The sequence below is a fragment of the Physella acuta genome, unplaced genomic scaffold (genome assembly GCF_028476545.2).
Source record: "Physella acuta isolate Inbredline_101_S28 unplaced genomic scaffold, ASM2847654v3 ptg000226l, whole genome shotgun sequence".
In the NCBI taxonomy this organism is placed as follows: domain Eukaryota; kingdom Metazoa; phylum Mollusca; class Gastropoda; family Physidae; genus Physella; species Physella acuta.
The window spans coordinates 53923-77194 of NW_026731745.1; the positions used below are offsets into that span (position 1 = coordinate 53923).

Below are 23272 nucleotides of genomic sequence, written 5' to 3' on the forward strand. Positions count from 1 at the left end.
CAAAGGATGGGAGCGTAATGGAGCGGATGTAGTAGATGGTGGAGACTTCATCATCATGATTTTTCTATCTTTTTTGTATCATTTTCCATTTTGTACACGAAAATACAAAAACTTTTACCCCCCCCCCCCCCCCCCCACCCTTTCACCTGTACCCCTTTTGAAGCCAGAATGTAAAAAAAATTGTTATGATAATGTTTTGGGGTAAAAAGACAATGGCATCAACCCACTAGATGAAGGCAAACACGGTTGTAAGTTATTTTTAGGCCAGGAAGTTGCAAATTTGCGTTTGACTCTTTGAGTCGTCTTACTCTTTCACTAAAAAAAAAAAAAAATAGAAACCAAAATACAATTAGCTATTAACTCTTATGAAAATAGGTTGTTAAAATATGATTTAACATCAAATATAAAAAAATAATATTTTGTTTTAAAATGAAATTTATTATATGGTTCATACAGTACTGTAATGTCACCACCCCCCCCCCCCCCTTTACACACATACACACACACGCACACACACACACACGCACAAACACAGATAATCGGTAATTCCCACAGAAAATGAGTAATCCCTAAAAATACTTTGTATATTTTTTTTTTGTAATTTAGTAGCTTTATGGCTTTTGTAAATATTGCTTTAATTACCTAACTTATTAATACTACCAAATACATCTTACATGTACCAAAGTGATAAACAAAATATCTTATGTTTAATTAAGACTTCACAATATTTCTTGTAATGTCGCACGCCCCAAATTTTACGCGGTTTGATGCCATCGTTCAACCCACACCCACAACAAACGAAACCAAACTGTACAACGACTAATCGGACGCTAGTCCCCAGAAAGACTCCAAAAATCCTGCGAGTAAGCCGCAGCGCCGTGTTGAGCCGCAGTTCCCGATTCGTGTAGCCGCAATTAGCGGCTGCGTTCAGCCCCCTTGCTGCCGCGTGAGGGTGCGGCCCATCAGGTACTTGTGGCAGGTGTGGCAGCAGTGGGTGGCCACGATCTGGTTCCTCTGGCATTCCTCCACCCCCAGGTAGGTCATGATGCTGGCACAGCTCAGACGCCCGTAGGGGAGGTAGGTGATGATGGTGGGCCGGTCCCCGTACAGGCAGTCCGCTGAAATTATTTAAAAGGTTACGTTTTAGTCAGAGGCGTAGCGAGAGGGGGGAGGGGGTGCGGACCGCATCGGGTGACACTATTTAGGGGGTGGGGTGACACCAAGGCAAAAAAATAGCAAAATATATAGAGAAAATGATAATTCCACTTAATTAAGTGATTAATTCGAGTGTTAAATAGTCTTTTAAGAGGTGCAAATCGAAAGTTTGAGGGGGGAGGGGGGGGGTGCAAATCGAAAATTTGAGGGGGGGGGGGGGTGCAAATCAAATCACCATTAAGTGCCGCACCAAATTTAAAAATTAACAACCTTGTATCAATTAATTAAAGAATATTGTATAAACTTTGTTTAAATAAATATCGCATTAGGGAGTATTAGTAAATTTAAAAAAAATAATAACTCAATATTAGTAAACTTAACGAAAGAATACTGTATAAACTTTGTTTAAATAAATATCGTAGTTGCAAATTTTTTAAAAATAATAACTCAATATTAGTTAACTTAACTAAAGAATACTGTATAAACTTTGTTTAAATTAATATTGTAGTAGTAAATTTAAAAAAAAAAACAACTCAATATTAGTTAAATTAACTAAAGAATACTGAATAAACTTTGTTTAAATAAATATCGTATATTGTAAATTTTAAAAAATAAAATAACAGTCTTGACAACACTGCGGTTTTTCAACATTTGACAATAGGGCTTGTAAGTAGGTCACCAACTTCTAATCATACTCGCCAGTTATATTTTCAAACCAATTGTGATTATGTTTATTAAATCGGTAAAAAAAGAAATAAAAGTTACTTGCGCTATTGTTAAGTTATTTAAAATCGTAAAAACTGATAATGATACTTTGAGAAATCACCTGACCCTGGCTAACGAGATTTCAAATTTTAAATAAGAGAAGCAAAGAGACTTACAAGCCCTATTAAGACGGCGTGGTAGAGAGCACAACTAATAACTCAATAATCTCGAGTTTGGATCCCGGCCGATGACGGTCAGTGAGTACCTAACCGACAGCATCCAATTGACCAATGTAGCCAACACACCACAGATTGAGTACCTAACTACAGCATCTACTCACCAACCTAACCACCACTGGGTGAGTACCTAACTGACGTCATCTACTCACCAACCTTACCACCACTGTGTGAGTACCTAACTGACAGCATCTACTCACCAACCTTACCACCACTGTGTGAGTACCTAACTGACAGCATCTACTCACCAACCTAACCACCACTGTGTGAGTACCTAACTGACAGCATCTACTCACCAACCTAACCACCACTGTGTGAGTACCTAACTGACAGCATCTACTCACCAACCTAACCACCACTGTGTGAGTACCTAACTGACAGCATCTACTCACCAACCTAACCAGCACTGTGTGAGTACCTAACTGACAGCATCTACTCACCAACCTTACCACCACTGTGTGAGTACCTAACTGACAGCATCTACTCACCAACCTTACCACCACTGGGTGAGTACCTAACTGACAGCATCTACTCACCAACCTTACCACCACTGTGTGAGTACCTAACTGACAGCATCTACTCACCAACCTTACCACCACTGTGTGAGTACCTAACTGACAGCATCTACTCACCAACCTTACCACCACTGGGTGAGTACCTAACTGACAGCATCTACTCACCAACCTTACCACCACTGGGTGAGTACCTAACTGACAGCATCTACTCACCAACCTTACCACCACTGTGTGAGTACCTAACTGACAGCATCTACTCACCAACCTTACCACCACTGTGTGAGTACCTAACTGACAGCATCTACTCACCAACCTTACCACCACTGTGTGAGTACCTAACTGACAGCATCTACTCACCAACCTAACCACCACTGTGTGAGTACCTAACTGACAGCATCTACTCACCAACCTAACCAGCACTGTGTGAGTACCTAACTGACAGCATCTACTCACCAACCTTACCACCACTGTGTGAGTACCTAACTGACAGCATCTACTCACCAACCTTACCACCACTGGGTGAGTACCTAACTGACAGTATCTACTCACCAACCTTACCACCACTGGGTGAGTACCTAACTGACAGCATCTACTCACCAACCTAACCACCACTGTGTGAGTACCTAACTGACAGCATCTACTCACCAACCTAGACAGCATACCACTGTGTGAGTACCTAACTGACAGCATCTACTCACCAACCTAGACAGCATACCACTGTGTGAGTACCTAACTGACAGCATCTACTCACCAACCTAACCAGCACTGTGTGAGTACCTAACTGACGTCATCTACTCACCAACCTAGACAGCATACCACTGTGTGAGTACCTAACTGACAGCATCTACTCACCAACCTAACCACCACTGTGTGAGTACCTAACTGACAGCATCTACTCACCAACCTAGACAGCATACCACTGTGTGAGTACCTAACTGACAGCATCTACTCACCAACCTAACCACCACTGTGTGAGTACCTAACTGACAGCATCTACTCACCAACCTAGACAGCATACCACTGTGTGAGTACCTAACTGACGTCATCTACTCACCAACCTAGACAGCATACCACTGTGTGAGTACCTAACTGACAGCATCTACTCACCAACCTAACCACCACTGTGTGAGTACCTAACTGACAGCATCTACTCACCAACCTAACCACCACTGTGTGAGTACCTAACTGACAGCATCTACTCACCAACCTAGACAGCACTGTGTGAGTACCTAACTGACAGCATCTACTCACCAACCTAACCACCACTGTGTGAGTACCTAACTGACAGCATCTACTCACCAACCTAACCATCACTGTGTGAGTACCTAACTGACAGCATCTACTCACCAACCTAACCACCACTGTGTGAGTACCTAACTGACAGCATCTACTCACCAACCTAGACAGCACTGTGTGAGTACCTAACTGACAGCATCTACTCACCAACCTAACCACCACTGTGTGAGTACCTAACTGACAGTATATACTCACCAACCTAGACAGCATACCACTGTGTGAGTACCTAACTGACAGCATCTACTCACCAACCTAGACAGCATACCACTCTGTGAGTACCTAACTGACAGCATCTACTCACCAACCTTACCACCACTGTGTGAGTACCTAACTGACAGCATCTACTCACCAACCTAACCACCACTGTGTGAGTACCTAACTGACAGCATCTACTCACCAACCTAACCACCACTGTGTGAGTACCTAACTGACAGCATCTACTCACCAACCTAACCACCACTGTGTGAGTACCTAACTGACAGCATCTACTCACCAACCTTACCACCACTGGGTGAGTACCTAACTGACAGCATCTACTCACCAACCTTACCACCACTGGGTGAGTACCTAACTGACAGCATCTACTCACCAACCTTACCACCACTGTGTGAGTACCTAACTGACAGCATCTACTCACCAACCTTACCACCACTGGGTGAGTACCTAACTGACAGCATCTACTCACCAACCTTACCACCACTGTGTGAGTACCTAACTGACAGCATCTACTCACCAACCTTACCACCACTGTGTGAGTACCTAACTGACAGCATCTACTCACCAACCTTACCACCACTGTGTGAGTACCTAAATGACAGCATCTACTCACCAACCTAACCACCACTGTGTGAGTACCTAACTGACAGCATCTACTCACCAACCTAACCAGCACTGTGTGAGTACCTAACTGACAGCATCTACTCACCAACCTTACCACCACTGTGTGAGTACCTAACTGACAGCATCTACTCACCAACCTTACCACCACTGGGTGAGTACCTAACTGACAGTATCTACTCACCAACCTTACCACCACTGGGTGAGTACCTAACTGACAGCATCTACTCACCAACCTAGACAGCATACCACTGTGTGAGTACCTAACTGACAGCATCTACTCACCAACCTAACCACCACTGTGTGAGTACCTAACTGACAGCATCTACTCACCAACCTAACCATCACTGTGTGAGTACCTAACTGACAGTATCTACTCACCAACCTAGACAGCATACCACTGTGTGAGTACCTAACTGACAGCATCTACTCACCAACCTAACCAGCACTGTGTGAGTACCTAACTGACGTCATCTACTCACCAACCTAGACAGCATACCACTGTGTGAGTACCTAACTGACAGCATCTACTCACCAACCTAACCAGCACTGTGTGAGTACCTAACTGACAGCATCTACTCACCAACCTAACCAGCACTGTGTGAGTACCTAACTGACGTCATCTACTCACCAACCTAGACAGCATACCACTGTGTGAGTACCTAACTGACAGCATCTACTCACCAACCTAACCATCACTGTGTGAGTACCTAACTGACAGCATCTACTCACCAACCTTACCACCACTGTGTGAGTACCTAACTGACAGCATCTACTCACCAACCTAACCACCACTGTGTGAGTACCTAACTGACAGCATCTACTCACCAACCTTACCACCACTGGGTGAGTACCTAACTGACAGCATCTACTCACCAACCTAGACAGCATACCACTGTGTGAGTACCTAACTGACAGCATCTACTCACCAACCTAGACAGCATACCACTGTGTGAGTACCTAACTGACAGCATCTACTCACCAACCTAACCAGCACTGTGTGAGTACCTAACTGACGTCATCTACTCACCAACCTAGACAGCATACCACTGTGTGAGTACCTAACTGACAGCATCTACTCACCAACCTAACCACCACTGTGTGAGTACCTAACTGACAGCATCTACTCACCAACCTAACCATCACTGTGTGAGTACCTAACTGACAGTATCTACTCACCAACCTAGACAGCATACCACTGTGTGAGTACCTAACTGACAGCATCTACTCACCAACCTAACCAGCACTGTGTGAGTACCTAACTGACGTCATCTACTCACCAACCTAGACAGCATACCACTGTGTGAGTACCTAACTGACAGCATCTACTCACCAACCTAACCACCACTGTGTGAGTACCTAACTGACAGCATCTACTCACCAACCTTACCACCACTGGGTGAGTACCTAACTGACAGTATCTACTCACCAACCTTACCACCACTGGGTGAGTACCTAACTGACAGTATCTACTCACCAACCTTACCACCACTGGGTGAGTACCTAACTGACAGCATCTACTCACCAACCTTACCACCACTGGGTGAGTACCTAACTGACAGTATCTACTCACCAACCTTACCACCACTGGGTGAGTACCTAACTGACAGCATCTACTCACCAACCTAGACAGCATACCACTGTGTGAGTACCTAACTGACAGCATCTACTCACCAACCTAACCAGCACTGTGTGAGTACCTAACTGACGTCATCTACTCACCAACCTAGACAGCATACCACTGTGTGAGTACCTAACTGACAGCATCTACTCACCAACCTAACCAGCACTGTGTGAGTACCTAACTGACAGCATCTACTCACCAACCTAGACAGCATACCACTGTGTGAGTACCTAACTGACAGCATCTACTCACCAACCTAACCACCACTGTGTGAGTACCTAACTGACAGCATCTACTCACCAACCTTACCACCACTGTGTGAGTACCTAACTGACAGCATCTACTCACCAACCTTACCACCACTGGGTGAGTACCTAACTGACAGCATCTACTCACCAACCTAACCAGCACTGTGTGAGTACCTAACTGACAGCATCTACTCACCAACCTAACCACCACTGTGTGAGTACCTAACTGACAGTATCTAACTCACCAACCTAACCAGCACTGTGTGAGTACCTAACTGACAGCATCTACTCACCAACCTAGACAGCATACCACTGTGTGAGTACCTAACTGACAGCATCTACTCACCAACCTAACCACCACTGTGTGAGTACCTAACTGACAGCATCTACTCACCAACCTAACCACCACTGTGTGAGTACCTAACTGACAGCATCTACTCACCAACCTAGACAGCACTGTGTGAGTACCTAACTGACAGCATCTACTCACCAACCTAACCACCACTGTGTGAGTACCTAACTGACAGCATCTACTCACCAACCTAACCATCACTGTGTGAGTACCTAACTGACAGCATCTACTCACCAACCTAACCACCACTGTGTGAGTACCTAACTGACAGCATCTACTCACCAACCTAGACAGCACTGTGTGAGTACCTAACTGACAGCATCTACTCACCAACCTAACCACCACTGTGTGAGTACCTAACTGACAGTATATACTCACCAACCTAGACAGCATACCACTGTGTGAGTACCTAACTGACAGCATCTACTCACCAACCTAGACAGCATACCACTCTGTGAGTACCTAACTGACAGCATCTACTCACCAACCTTACCACCACTGTGTGAGTACCTAACTGACAGCATCTACTCACCAACCTAACCACCACTGTGTGAGTACCTAACTGACAGCATCTACTCACCAACCTAACCACCACTGTGTGAGTACCTAACTGACAGCATCTACTCACCAACCTAACCACCACTGTGTGAGTACCTAACTGACAGCATCTACTCACCAACCTTACCACCACTGGGTGAGTACCTAACTGACAGCATCTACTCACCAACCTTACCACCACTGGGTGAGTACCTAACTGACAGCATCTACTCACCAACCTTACCACCACTGTGTGAGTACCTAACTGACAGCATCTACTCACCAACCTTACCACCACTGGGTGAGTACCTAACTGACAGCATCTACTCACCAACCTTACCACCACTGTGTGAGTACCTAACTGACAGCATCTACTCACCAACCTTACCACCACTGTGTGAGTACCTAACTGACAGCATCTACTCACCAACCTTACCACCACTGTGTGAGTACCTAACTGACAGCATCTACTCACCAACCTAACCACCACTGTGTGAGTACCTAACTGACAGCATCTACTCACCAACCTAACCAGCACTGTGTGAGTACCTAACTGACAGCATCTACTCACCAACCTTACCACCACTGTGTGAGTACCTAACTGACAGCATCTACTCACCAACCTTACCACCACTGGGTGAGTACCTAACTGACAGTATCTACTCACCAACCTTACCACCACTGGGTGAGTACCTAACTGACAGCATCTACTCACCAACCTAGACAGCATACCACTGTGTGAGTACCTAACTGACAGCATCTACTCACCAACCTAGACAGCATACCACTGTGTGAGTACCTAACTGACAGCATCTACTCACCAACCTAACCAGCACTGTGTGAGTACCTAACTGACGTCATCTACTCACCAACCTAGACAGCATACCACTGTGTGAGTACCTAACTGACAGCATCTACTCACCAACCTAACCACCACTGTGTGAGTACCTAACTGACAGCATCTACTCACCAACCTAACCATCACTGTGTGAGTACCTAACTGACAGTATCTACTCACCAACCTAGACAGCATACCACTGTGTGAGTACCTAACTGACAGCATCTACTCACCAACCTAACCAGCACTGTGTGAGTACCTAACTGACGTCATCTACTCACCAACCTAGACAGCATACCACTGTGTGAGTACCTAACTGACAGCATCTACTCACCAACCTAACCAGCACTGTGTGAGTACCTAACTGACAGCATCTACTCACCAACCTTACCACCACTGTGTGAGTACCTAACTGACAGCATCTACTCACCAACCTAGACAGCATACCACTGTGTGAGTACCTAACTGACAGCATCTACTCACCAACCTAGACAGCATACCACTGTGTGAGTACCTAACTGACAGCATCTACTCACCAACCTAACCAGCACTGTGTGAGTACCTAACTGACAGCATCTACTCACCAACCTAACCACCACTGTGTGAGTACCTAACTGACAGCATCTACTCACCAACCTTACCACCACTGGGTGAGTACCTAACTGACAGTATCTACTCACCAACCTTACCACCACTGGGTGAGTACCTAACTGACAGTATCTACTCACCAACCTTACCACCACTGGGTGAGTACCTAACTGACAGCATCTACTCACCAACCTTACCACCACTGGGTGAGTACCTAACTGACAGTATCTACTCACCAACCTTACCACCACTGGGTGAGTACCTAACTGACAGCATCTACTCACCAACCTAGACAGCATACCACTGTGTGAGTACCTAACTGACAGCATCTACTCACCAACCTAACCAGCACTGTGTGAGTACCTAACTGACGTCATCTACTCACCAACCTAGACAGCATACCACTGTGTGAGTACCTAACTGACAGCATCTACTCACCAACCTAACCAGCACTGTGTGAGTACCTAACTGACAGCATCTACTCACCAACCTAACCATCACTGTGTGAGTACCTAACTGACAGCATCTACTCACCAACCTTACCACCACTGTGTGAGTACCTAACTGACAGCATCTACTCACCAACCTTACCACCACTGTGTGAGTACCTAACTGACAGCATCTACTCACCAACCTAACCAGCACTGTGTGAGTACCTAACTGACAGCATCTACTCACCAACCTTACCACCACTGGGTGAGTACCTAACTGACAGCATCTACTCACCAACCTAACCAGCACTGTGTGAGTACCTAACTGACAGCATCTACTCACCAACCTAACCACCACTGTGTGAGTACCTAACTGACAGTATCTACTCACCAACCTAACCAGCACTGTGTGAGTACCTAACTGACAGCATCTACTCACCAACCTAACCAGCACTGTGTGAGTACCTAACTGACAGCATCTACTCACCAACCTAGACAGCATACCACTGTGTGAGTACCTAACTGACAGCATCTACTCACCAACCTAACCAGCACTGTGTGAGTACCTAACTGACAGCATCTACTCACCAACCTAACCACCACTGTGTGAGTACCTAACTGACAGTATCTAACTCACCAACCTAACCACCACTGTGTGAGTACCTAACTGACAGCATCTACTCACCAACCTAACCATCACTGTGTGAGTACCTAACTGACAGCATCTACTCACCAACCTAACCACCACTGTGTGAGTACCTAACTGACAGCATCTACTCACCAACCTAACCACCACTGTGTGAGTACCTAACTGACAGTATCTACTCACCAACCTTACCACCACTGGGTGAGTACCTAACTGACAGCATCTACTCACCAACCTAGACAGCATACCACTGTGTGAGTACCTAACTGACAGCATCTACTCACCAACCTAACCAGCACTGTGTGAGTACCTAACTGACAGCATCTACTCACCAACCTAACCACCACTGTGTGAGTACCTAACTGACAGTATCTAACTCACCAACCTAACCACCACTGTGTGAGTACCTAACTGACAGCATCTACTCACCAACCTAACCATCACTGTGTGAGTACCTAACTGACAGCATCTACTCACCAACCTAACCACCACTGTGTGAGTACCTAACTGACAGCATCTACTCACCAACCTAACCACCACTGTGTGAGTACCTAACTGACAGTATCTACTCACCAACCTTACCACCACTGGGTGAGTACCTAACTGACAGCATCTACTCACCAACCTAGACAGCATACCACTGTGTGAGTACCTAACTGACAGCATCTACTCACCATCCTAGCCAACACAAAGTGAGTACCTAACTGACAGCATCTACTCACCAGGAGGGGAGTCCTGTGCCACCCACTGCCTCAGCCTCTCACAAGAGTTGCAGCAGATCTTCCTCCTCTGGGCCGAGTAGCAGTTGATCTTCACGCTGGACATCGTGTCGTCATACAACGTGCACAGGTTCGGGTTGTAGTCACCCCAGGGACAACCTGGTGGATGAGACGGGTTTTTTTAATTTAGACAACCTGAGTGGATGATACGGGTTCTGTTTAGGGTTGTTGTTTTTTCAAGAAAGTAAGGTAACGCATTTTGACAATGTTTTTGACATTATAAATTTTTTAGCTCTAATGATAATTCATAAGGACAAAGTGAGAAAATAACTAGTTTCATTCGGTCAGCTTAACAGATAAAAGGGAGGGTTGGTAGAGAAGTCTATTGAGCCACGCTGAACAGTAAAAATAGAGACTGAAACGCTAGACTATTGCTGACGGAGTTTCTTTTTAAATCGTTGCAGTACGTGAAAGGGCTTATCACTCAATCGAGCACAAAATTGAAATTTAATTGAGTAATTTCCCTTTTAACGATGGCATTCATGTTTTTTTTTTAAATGTCTTGAGTTAATAACAACTTGACAATTGCATGCTAACTTAACTCTCTGTAATTGGTGACATTTTAAAATTTGCTTGCCCATGGAGGTTAATTAATTACTTATTTAAATACGGTGAATGTTTTATGTGACTGTATGTGCATATTATTTAAGACCTCACTTAAATGCCATTTTAATCTTACTGTGAGTACATGTTAATTAAAGATTCACTTAAATATTTGCCATGTTATTTTGACTACACGTGCATATTAATTTAGAACTCACTTAAATTGGTGAGATTTTTAAGCTGACTGCACGTGCATGTTAATTAAGTACTCACCTAAATTGGTGACATTTTTAAGCTGACTGCACGTGCATGTTAATTAAGTACTCACTTAAATTGGTGACATTTTTAAGCTGACTGCACGTGGATGTTAATTAAGTACTCACTTAAGTTTGTGAGGTTCTTCAGCTGACTGCACGTGTCGCAGCAGAGCCTCTTGGTGTCCGGAATGTAGCACAGTCCCGGGTTCTTCCGCACGTGCTCGCACGTGAATGCCATGTCGCCGTACTCACACGCCGGAGGGGCACCTGTGTCAGACAGACGTGTCATTATTTACATGTCACTCACTGACTTGTACAACATATTTTAAACGACATTAAAAACATATACAGTGAGAGAATTATAAACAGGAACAAACAAAAATAGATTTTGGTAAAAAAAATTTAATTGATGGTTTTTAACTTTCAAATATATTTAATTTTAAAAAAAAAGATTGAATTCAAATCTTAAAAAATAATTGCGATTATATATATTGATCTATAAATAAATTGAAAATGTGTTAAAAAGACAAAGGACCATTGGAAAAAGATGTTAAAATTGACGTGAAACTTGTACATTTTTTAATAAATATAGGGCTTTATGTTTTTTATAATGTAGGTTTTAAGACCTCATTTGGTGTAGGTTTGCTAAAAGACTGCCAAAGATTTTGTACGTGTTACTACTAAATAGTGCCAGAATCCTATTTGGGCCAAGGTTTATAACAACAATTGTGTACTACCTACTCGAACCTCGATTGGATACAAAAAAAAGTGACAGAGATCTATTAGGGCCTGAATTTGTTTAAACCTTGTATACCGCCTACTCGAACCTCTATCGGCTACAAAAATAGTCTCTAAGACCTACTTAGACATTGATTTACAACACAAATTAATGTTAAAATCTTACTTTGGCGCCTGAACCTCTCACACGTGTCACAGCAGGAATATCTGTTCCTCAGGTCGTAGCAGTCGGCTGGCTTCAGGGAGGGGCAGATTTCAGAGTGGTCACCATATTCACAACCTGTGGGACATAATGTTTTTAAAAGGGGCAGATTTTAGAGTTGTCACCATACTCACAACCTACGGGACAAAATTGTTTTAAAAGGGGCAGATTTTAGAGTTGTCACCATACTCACAACCTACAGGACAAACAAGATTTAAAGGGGGCAGATTTCAGAGTGGTCACCATACTCACAACCTACAGGACAAACAAGATTTAAAGGGGGCAGATTTCAGAGTGGTCACCATACTCACAACCTACAGGACAAACAAGATTTAAAGGGGGCAGATTTCAGAGTGGTCACCATATTCACAACCTACAGGACAAAATGTTTTTAGAAGGGGCAGATTTCAGAGTGGTCACCATACTCACAACCTGCAGGACAAACAAGATTTAAAGGGGGCAGATTTCAGAGTGGTCACCATATTCACAACCTACAGGACAAAATGTTTTTAGAAGGGGCAGATTTCAGAGTGGTCACCATATTCACAACCTACAGGACAAAATGTTTTTAGAAGGGGCAGATTTCAGAGTGGTCACCATACTCACAACCTGTGGGACAAAATGTTTTTAGAAGGGGCAGATTTCAGAGTGGTCACCATACTCACAACCTGTGGGACAAAATGTTTTTAGAAGGGGCAGATTTCAGAGTGGTCACCATACTCACAACCTACAGGACAAACAAGATTTAAAGGGGGCAGATTTCAGAGTGGTCACCATACTCGCAACCTACAGGACAAAATTGTTTTAAAAGGGGCAGATTTTAGCGTGGTCACCATACTCACAACCTACAGGACAAAATGTTTTTAGAAGGGGCAGATTTCAGAGTGGTCACCATACTCACAACCTACGGGACAAAATTGTTTTAAAAGGGGCAGATTTCAGAGTGGTCACCATACTCACAACCTGTGGGACAAAATGTTTTTAGAAGGGGCAGATTTTAGCGTGGTCACCATACTCACAACCTACGGGATAAAATGTTTTTAGAAGGGGCAGATTTTAGCAAGGTCACCATACTCACAACCTGCAGGAAAAACAAAATTTAGAGGGTGCAGATTTCAGAGTGGTCACCATACTCGCAACCTACAGGACAAAATTGTTTTAAAAGGGGCAGATTTTAGCGTGGTCACCACCACTCACAACCTACAGGACAAAATGTTTTTAGAAGGGGCAGATTTCAGAGTGGTCACCATACTCACAACCTACGGGACAAAATTGTTTTAAAAGGTGCAGATTTCAGAGTGGTCACCATACTCACAACCTGTGGGACAAAATGTTTTTAGAAGGGGCAGATTTTAGGGTGGTCACCATACTCACAACCTACGGGACAAATAAAATTTAAACGGGGCAGATTTTAGAGTGGTCACCATATTCAGAATCTGCGGGACAAAACTCAAATTTCACAGCAAAACTTCTCTATCTTTCTAAATTATATTGTTGAAGGAGACTATCTCCAAAACTATCAAGTATTACATGTCAACATGTTATGCAAAATGCTGCCTATCTACTATAACTTTAGCTCGTTTTTCTTGCAGGATTTGCCTCCATAGTCTTTGCCCATCCTAGATAAATCAAAACTTATTTAAAGGAAGCCTATACATTAGCCTGGTCGAGTCGGTAAAGCTCATGGTTGCTAAACCGAAGTCTCGAGTTCAAACCCTCGGGCAAACGAGGCTCGTTATCTGGGAGAGACAACTCCAAAATAAAAATAAAAACTGCTATATTGTAGTTTGTTCTTGGTTGGACAAAGGCTATAGAAGCAAATCCAAAAAGAAAAGCAGGCTGAAATCGGAGTCAATGGCCTCAATGGCGCATAACCAGTTGACACGTGTCAGAAACATATACATTAACACATACTAATTTATCAGAGAATACTGTTTTTGATGAATGCTATATTATTAGATATGTATTAAGTTAAAATAGAAAGTGGAATCTAAATTTTAACAAAAAGTTAACGCAGAAGTATTTTCAGCGCGTTTATTATTGCTATAAAGGACCGATTGCAATAAAATAGCATTTTACTTTTAAGAAATTCCTAATCAAAGAATGTATTTACAATTGTAACTTCTACAAACTTTTATACATAATTTATTATATTAATTTATTATTAGATATGTATTAAGTTAAAATAGAAAGTGGAATCTAAATTTTAACAAAAAGTTAACGCAGAAGTATTTTCAGCGCGTTTATTATTGCTATAAAGGACCGATTGCAATAAAATAGCATTTTACTTTTAAGAAATTCCTAATCAAAGAATGTATTTACAATTGTAACTTCTACAAACTTTTATACATAATTTATAACTCTTTTATTCTACCCCACAAAACTACGATAAGACAACTCTAGAAATATTTCTCTAAGAAGCGATCGGTGAACATATGGGCGGCCACTCCGCCGTATCTGTATACATTGTATGTTAGTGTGTGTAAACGTATGTTAGTGTGCTAGCAGTGTATGTATACATTATGTGGTACTGATAAGCGACGCAGACTACTATGTTTACCTCCCGTGGCTAGGTGTTTTCATCAATGGTTAAACATTACGTCCTTAATGGTTCCAAGTCTTAGTTAAACAGTACGTCTTTGACAGTTCCAAGTCTTAGTTAAACACTAGAATACCCGTCATCCGTTGGATAACTGTGGGTTTCGGGGGTCATCCATCAAAAAACATCACGTCTGTCACTCAGAGGCATAGCGACCCTTCCCGGCGCCCGGGGACAAAGTTTTCGATTTGAACCCCCCCCCCCCCCCCCTCAAACTTTTGATGTGCACCCCCCCCCCCCCCCACTCAAACTTTCGATTTGAACCCCCCTCAACCTATCAATTTATTTTTCCAAACCATTTTGGCGCCCCAACATATGTCCCCCCCCCTTCCCCCCTCCACCTCCCCACCCCCCCTTCCCCCCCCCCCCGCCTCCCCTCCCCTCCCCACCCCCCCGCCTCCCCTCCCCACCCCCCGCCTCCCCTCCCCACCCCCGCCTCCCCTCCCCTACCGTCCCCCCCCCCCCTCCTCGGTACGCTACTGCAGTGTCACTTATCGTCACAAAAAACAGACCCCACATTCAAATATATGTTTTTTATCTTTTAAAAACACCGAAAACACCGATTTCGGACTATCCCTTCATAAACTGACGTCACAGGTGACCTACTCAACTCTACTTCACCTGCCCAGTGTCCTGCCAAGTCTCAGACAACATGTTTTTATCGTTTAAAAAACAATTCCAGCCGAGCACGTATCTGACCACACTATCCTTTCATATGCTTAGGACAAAGAAACAGATGAACTCTACTTCACCTGCCCTGTATCTTGCCAAGTTCAGATAGGCAACGTTATCATTCACATCTAAAAAAAAAAATTGAAAAAAAAAATTTCACTGACATATTGGTCTAGAACCCGTGCCTCCTGCATGAGAGCTGACTACGCTACCATTTTAGCTATTTACTCGTGACGTCACAAGTGAATTTTTATACTATACTATGTGTCTCCTTATGCAACTTGATTTACGCGTATAGATTCTAGATCTAGATCTAAAAATAAGTCTAGTAGTACTAACTTTCAAATTAAATTTTATCTTAAATAAGCCAAACAAAGATTTATATAAAATAATTAAGGCCTGAAATAGATTCTAGATGTAGAATTTACATTGAATCTAGTGACCTACATCTAGGCTAGATCTAGATCTAGATCTAGGCTAGATTCATAAATTTCCTTCGATAGCTGATCTTTAGATCTAGAGAAATTTATCGTAAAACTAAATGAAAAAGACAGTTGAAAATTGATATAAGTGTTGGAACGTAATAAATACAGCAAACGGACGTATTGTTAAAGTTATGACCGACAGAGAATTAGATTTAGAACGCGTTAAACTTTTGAATGGGAACACAATTTTCTTCAATAGACGCCGCCATTTTATTGTACTAAAGAGTAAACAAAAACCTGTGACGTCACTATTCCCACAAAGTTTAGTCAAGGTTTTAACATTTTAAAAAAAAATGGGTTATTCTGCGTAGGAATAAATCAATAAATTAATTAACGTCTTTAAATAAATTTGTGATCAACAGTCTGTCTGCATTAAAAAATTATTCTCTACCTGCATACCATTTTACAGCTTTCCAGATAGAGTCGAACATATCACAATTTTCGATCAGGCAAACAAATAAATATTCAAACATGTAAACAAAGTTGACTTTTAGTAGTATATAGATGACGTCCTTATAGTTATAAGTCTGAATGTTGAGGTCGGTTAACAAGGGGTGGAGCGAAGGGGTGGATCTAGTCAGGCGGTATTTTTTTTTCTAAATAGATATTGGTAATAGAGGGAAGATTATAGAATAGAGTAATCCCCCTTAGAAATATAAGGAGTGGTTAATAAAAAGAAAATGTGAGTAGGTAGCATTGCTTAATTTCGAATTAATATGTTGGTGTTTTTTTTTTTAAGTGGAGCTTAGTTGTGTTAATTATCCAGCGTAGGTATTATTATAAATCTTCAATTACTATCAAAAACCTAGTATCAAATATTTTTTTTCTAAATGTTATACGCTTTCCATATGGTCTAAGGTATTCGATGAAATAGGACCAGCTTTGGGTCGGGAAAAAAGGGCAAAGAAAAAAAAGCTATTTAAAAACAGAAAAAAACGTTGGCCGTCTCTTCCAAAGTGATTTATCCATTTTGACATTGTTTCCTGTAATTGTTCCAGCCGAGTTTTGAACTTTTAACCCCTTGAACCCCCCCTCACCCTCCCGGTGGGGAATGTTTAGTGCGGGCCCGACAAGATCTGACCGCTCACCGCACGTGCACTAAGTTTCTACCTACCACAAGGGGGGTGTGAGGCGTAAACCACGTGACCGTACCGTGGTGGGGGGGGGGGGGGTCGTCACGTGACCCCGCGGTGTGAGGACGATGGATCACCATCGGATATCACAGCTGGTTTAGAAAGTTGTTTGTGGGGATCAGATGTGGTTGCCTGGCTTATATGCGCGTGCGTGCGTTGTGTGTGGGTGAGCGAGTGTGTGAGTGTTAGAGAGAAAGAGTACGAGTGTGAATGTATGTGTGAAGGAGACTGTTGTTATGTGTGTGCGTGTGTGTGTGTGTGTACGTAGGAGTGAGAGAGTGAGAGTGTGAGAAAGTGCAAATACGCATGCATGAAAGTGAGTACTCTATCTAATGTCTGTGTGAGGATCTGTGTGAGAGAGAGAGAGAGTGAGAGAGAAAGAGAACGGGTAAAAATATGCATGCATGCATAAAAGTGAGTATTGTGTTATCTATGCATGGGGGGGGGGGTACGTGTTGTAGAGAGAATGTGAAAGAGAAAACAAGTGCAAATATTATACATGGGTGTGAGGACGTCGGTGTGTGTGTGTGTGTGTGAATGAGAGAGAGAGAGAGAGAGAGAGAGAGAGAACGAGTGTGCATGTTTATGTGAATGTGAGTGTTGTTGTATGTGTGTTTGGTTGTGTGTGAGTACATGTGTATATATATTCATGCGCGTGTTTAAGCGTGAGGTATCTTGTTGAGTGTTGTGATCTTTAATTTTTAAAAATTTAAACAACAACTAAAATACATCAGAAGGAAATGAAAAACTTAAACATGCTATAAAGTCCATCTGTTTCGCTCTGTAATGTAAACATTCTAAAATTTTAACACTAACAAATACACTCGCTGGTCTTGTATGTTGTATTTTCTGAATATTCGTTCAAACAAATTATTTGTTTATTTTTACTGCATTAAAATGTTTTTAATTTCCTTTCTTTTGACTGTACATCAACTTTTAAATGGAAAGCTTAAAACAATTATTCTAAGTGTGTTGTTTACAATTTTTTTTTTAAATTCTCGGAGTTTGGTGTTTGATGTCCAATGATAAAGACAAATTAAAAGCACAGTAAAGAAAACAAAAAAATACGCGGCCAATAACATCTATTTCAATTAAAACTATTTGCTTAATTAAAGTTTTACACCGCGGTCTAGAAATAAAATGTGGATTTATTGTATGGCCAAGATACTTAGAGATGAATGAGGGTGGGGTAGGAGGTGGGGGTAAAAAATTTCAAAGATTGTAAAACGTGTTTTACCGACGTTGTTGTTACATCATTGGTGGGTTTACATAGCCTAGATGTGGAGTCGATTATTCACTTAGTTACCTGATCCATTCAAATATCGCAGAGAGCTTTTCACACTGAAGACGGAAAACCGCATATCGTGGAGATCTTAAGGAAGGTATAAAAAGATGGGCCAAATCTGGAGCCAGCTAGAGAGACTGGCTGAGCCTTTGGAGAGCTGTAATTGGTGGCCCATACTCCAGCAGGACAGAGAACTCTGGAGAGCTGTAGTTGGTGGCCCATACTCCAGCAGGACAGAGAACTCTGGAGAGCTGTAGTTGGTGGCCCATACTCCAGCAGGACAGAGAACTCTGGAGAGCTGTAGTTGGTGGCCCATACTCCAGCAGGACAGAGAACTCTGGAGAGCTGTAGTTGGTGGCCCATACTCCAGCAGGACAGAGAACTCTGGAGAGCTGTAGTTGGTGGCCCACACTCCAGCAGGACAGAGAACTCTAGAGAGCTGCAGTTGGTGGCCCATACTCCAGCAGGACAGAGAACTCTGGAGAGCTGTAGTAGGCGGCCCATACTCCAGCAGGACAGAGAACTCTGGAGAGCTGTAGTAGGCGGCCCATACTCCAGCAGGACAGAGAACTCTGGAGAGCTGTAGTAGGCGGCCCATACTCCAGCAGGACAGAGAACTCTGGAGAGCTGTAGTAGGCGGCCCATACTCCAGCAGGACAGAGAACTCTAGAGAGCTGTAGTAGGCGGCCCATACTCCAGCAGGACAAAGAACTCTAGAGAGCTGTACTTGGTGGCCCATACTCCAGCAGGACAGAGAACTCTGGAGAGCTGTAGTTGGTGGCTCATACTCCAGCAGGACAGAGAACTCTGGAGAGCTGTATTTGGCGGCCCATACTCCAGCAGGACAGAGAACTCTGGAGAGGTGTATTTGGCGGCCCATACTCCAGCAGGACAGAGAACTCTAGAGAGCTGTAGTTGGTGGCCCATACTCCAGCATGACAGAGAACTCTAGAGAGCTGTAGTTGGTGGCCCATACTCCAGCATGACAGAGAACTCTAGAGAGCTGTAGTTGGTGGCCCATACTCCAACAGGACAGAGAACTCTAGAGAGCTGTAGTTGGTGGCCTATACTCCAGCATGACAGAGAACTCTAGAGAGCTGTAGTTGGTGGCCCATACTCCAGCAGGACAGAGAACTCTGGAGAGCTGTAGTTGGTGGCTCATACTCCAGCAGGACAGAGAACTCTGGAGAGCTGTAGTTGGTGGCTCATACTCCAGCAGGACAGAGAACTCTGGAGAGCTGTAGTTGGTGGCTCATACTCCAGCAGGACAGAGAACTCTGGAGAGCTGTAGTTGGTGGCTCATACTCCAGCAGGACAGAGAACTCTGGAGAGCTGTAGTTGGTGGCCCATACTCCAGCAGGACAGAGAACTCTGGAGAGCTGTAGTTGGCGGCCCATACTCCAGCAGGACAGATAACTCTGGAGAGCTGTAGTTGGCGGCCCATACTCCAGCAGGACAGAGAACTCTGGAGAGCTGTAGTTGGCGGCCCATACTCCAGCAGGACAGAGAACTCTGGAGAGCTGTAGTTGGCGGCCCATACTCCAGCAGGAAAAGGAAATGGCATTGAGGGAAACATAACTTTCTTTATTCATAGATCCGTATCGATTTTAGTGTGGCAGGTATGGCTAACCCTGGTGCGAATCCTTATCCTAATCTTAACCCTCACCAAAAACTCTAACCCAAAACGTATCTTAACCCTAGCATATTTTACCAAAATATCTCATACCACCGGATTGCCCTGCCGGAAAACAAATTTAGTAAAAAAAACTTTACTTCTCTGTTAGATGGGTTTTTAAAAACTTTCATCCATTACACCTTCCCGTGTTTAAAAAAAATCATCTAGCACGCGTAAACAAACAGCATTCAAAGCAAATAACATTAAAAAAACTTTTAACTACCGACTCGGGCAGGCTGCTTTCTGGGCAGACAAATCTCACAGCACTTCTTAGAGGTCATCTCGTGAGAGTAGCACAGGTAGGGTCCGAATGTGCGGATAGCCTGCTGGCAGTCCATCCCGTTGATACTGAGTTCAATCCCTGTGTCTGGACATTCCTGAAGGGGGGGGGGGGGGAATATGTAACACATATGTGGTTGGCTTACAGTAAGACATACAGAGAAATATACACACTCACTATAACATATGTATGTCACGATAAATCAGTGGTTGTACCTCTACCACTATCTTATAACCCCCCCCCCCCCCCCTACTCATATTTACACCCTACCCTCAACTGCCGACCACATAATTGTCTAAAATTAATGAGTAAATTAATTATTCAATCTGTGTGGGTGGTTGTAAAGGAAGAAACGCCAGCACTCGTTAACCTGCAATATTTAACCCATGGGGAGATGCAAAAGTTAACCTTTGGGGTGCTGCAATGTTTAACGAATAGGGGTACTATAATGGTTAACCTTTGGATAGATGCAATGGTTAACCTTTGGGGTGCTGCAATATTTAACCTATTGGGTGCTGAAATAGTTAACCATTGGGGTGCTACAATGTTTAACCTTTGGGGATGGAGGCTGCAATGGTTAACCTATGGTAACGGCAATGGTTAACCTAATTGTTAGCCTTTGGGGTACTGCAATGGTTAACCCATAGAGAGATGCAATAGTTAACCTATAGGGATGCAAGGGTTAACCTATGGGGAGCTGCAATGTTTAACGAATAGGGGTACTATAATGGTTAACCTTTGGATAGATGCAATGGTTAACCTTTGGGGTGCTGCAATATTTAACCTATTGGGTGCTGAAATAGTTAACCATTGGGGTGCTACAATGTTTAACCTTTGGGGATGGAGGCTGCAATGGTTAACCTATGGTAACGGCAATGGTTAACCTAATTGTTAGCCTTTGGGGTACTGCAATGGTTAACCCATAGAGAGATGCAATAGTTAACCTATAGGGATGCAAGGGTTAACCTATGGGGAGCTGCAATGTTTAACGAATAGGGGTACTATAATGGTTAACCTTTGGATAGATGCAATGGTTAACCTTTGGGGTGCTGCAATATTTAACCTATTGGGTGCTGAAATAGTTAACCATTTGGGTGCTACAATGTTTAACCTTTGGGGATGGAGGCTGCAATGGTTAACCTATGGTAACGGCAATGGTTAACCTAATTGTTAGCCTTTGGGGTACTGCAATGGTTAACCCATAGAAAGATACAATAGTTAACCTATAGGGATGCAAGGGTTAACCTATGGGGAGCTGCAATGGTTAACGTATAGGGGAGCTGCAATGATAAACCCACTAGGAACCGCACCATACACAGACGTTAATGTTTTCTCTACCGTCCGCGACTTACTGAATCATCCTCGTCGTCGATGGTGTAGCTCTGACCAGACCCTGGTAAAGACAGCCCCTGGGTGCCCGGGCCTGGCCTGGAATGTGGGTTGTAAAAGGTAGGCCCGGGGCGGGGTCTCTGGTTGGAGATGATGACAGGACCCCCGTGGATCCCTCGTTGCACGGGCGGATCACGCGTGGTGTATCGTACATTGTATCCGGAGTTGTTCGAAGGCTGGCCTTGATAGTACCACGTAGGTCTGGTGGGTTGGATGTAGGTGGCGTCATCGACGCTGGCGTCTGGTCCTGCTCTGGGCGTCGGTGCCGGAGTGGGTTGGTACCGTCCTTGACCCCGGATGTCGTCTGCGGTGCCGGTGGTCTGGCTGCTGCCGGATTCTCTCTGGCGCCTCAGCTGATCGATGTACCTCCTCCGTTCTTCGTCCCTCCGCTGACGTTCCTCCTCTCGTTGCCGAGCCTCCTCCTCTTCCTCCTGCCTCTGCTTCTCTTCCTCCCTCTGCCTCTCCTCTTCTCTCCGTCGCTCCTCCTGACTCCGCCTCTCCTCCTCTCTTCGCCTCTCCTCTTCTCTCCGTTGTCTCTCCTCCTCCCGCCTTCGCCTCTCCTCCGCTCGCCTTCTCCTCTCCGCCTCATGTCTCCGTCTCTCAACCTCCCTCCGACTTTCCTCCTCCGCTCGAATCCTCTCCTGCTCCCCATCTCGACCCGTGACGTCACTTCCCGTCGCGCCGACACCCTCCCCAGGATTTTCACTCCTCCGTTTTTGCTCCTCTCTCCTCCTAATCTCTTCATCCCTCAACCTTCGCCTCTCCTCCATCAATACCCTCCTCCGTTCATACTCCGCCTGTCTTCTCCTCATTTCCTCGTCTCTTGACTCCCCACTTCCGCTCGAACTATTCCTAGAATCAAACCCCAACTCCACAGCCGCACGCTGATTGGCTGTTCCCCTGACCCCATATGACGTCACTTGGCGCGCAATTTGATTGCCTCTTCCGATATCCCTTGCGTTGGTTGTGATGTTGTCGCCTTGGGACTTGCCGTCCTTGGGCTTGTAATAGACGTACTGTGTGTTCTCTCGGCCGAACGGATAGAAGTACGTTCTACTGGGTCGGGCTGTCCCTGTGTAGGGGAGAGAACAATTGTATTACATGTCAATGATAGATTATGAGGGCAGAGTTTCTTTCAAGGGGAGTCGGGGTGTCGTCCCCCGGAGGAAATAGAAAAAATATATTAGTTTTATAGAAAATGTATCCTTCAACTCATTTGAGCACCCC

General features: G+C 44.0%; 1 protein-coding gene across 1 annotated transcript in view; it reads right to left on the reverse strand.

The window, feature by feature from the left end:
• Nucleotides 1-512: 512 nt before the first annotated feature.
• Nucleotides 513-23272, reverse strand: part of LOC131937986 (uncharacterized) — a 39134-nt gene continuing 16374 nt past the window's right edge. Inside the window, exons 4-9 of the mRNA XM_059295784.1 lie at nt 22009-23117; nt 20600-20753; nt 12492-12605; nt 11714-11854; nt 10731-10886; nt 513-1118 (exon numbers count right to left, since the gene is read on the reverse strand). Coding sequence (XP_059151767.1) covers nt 928-1118; nt 10731-10886; nt 11714-11854; nt 12492-12605; nt 20600-20753; nt 22009-23117 — 1865 coding nt within the window. The 3' untranslated portion in view covers nt 513-927. The remainder of the gene's footprint in view (nt 1119-10730; nt 10887-11713; nt 11855-12491; nt 12606-20599; nt 20754-22008; nt 23118-23272) is intronic.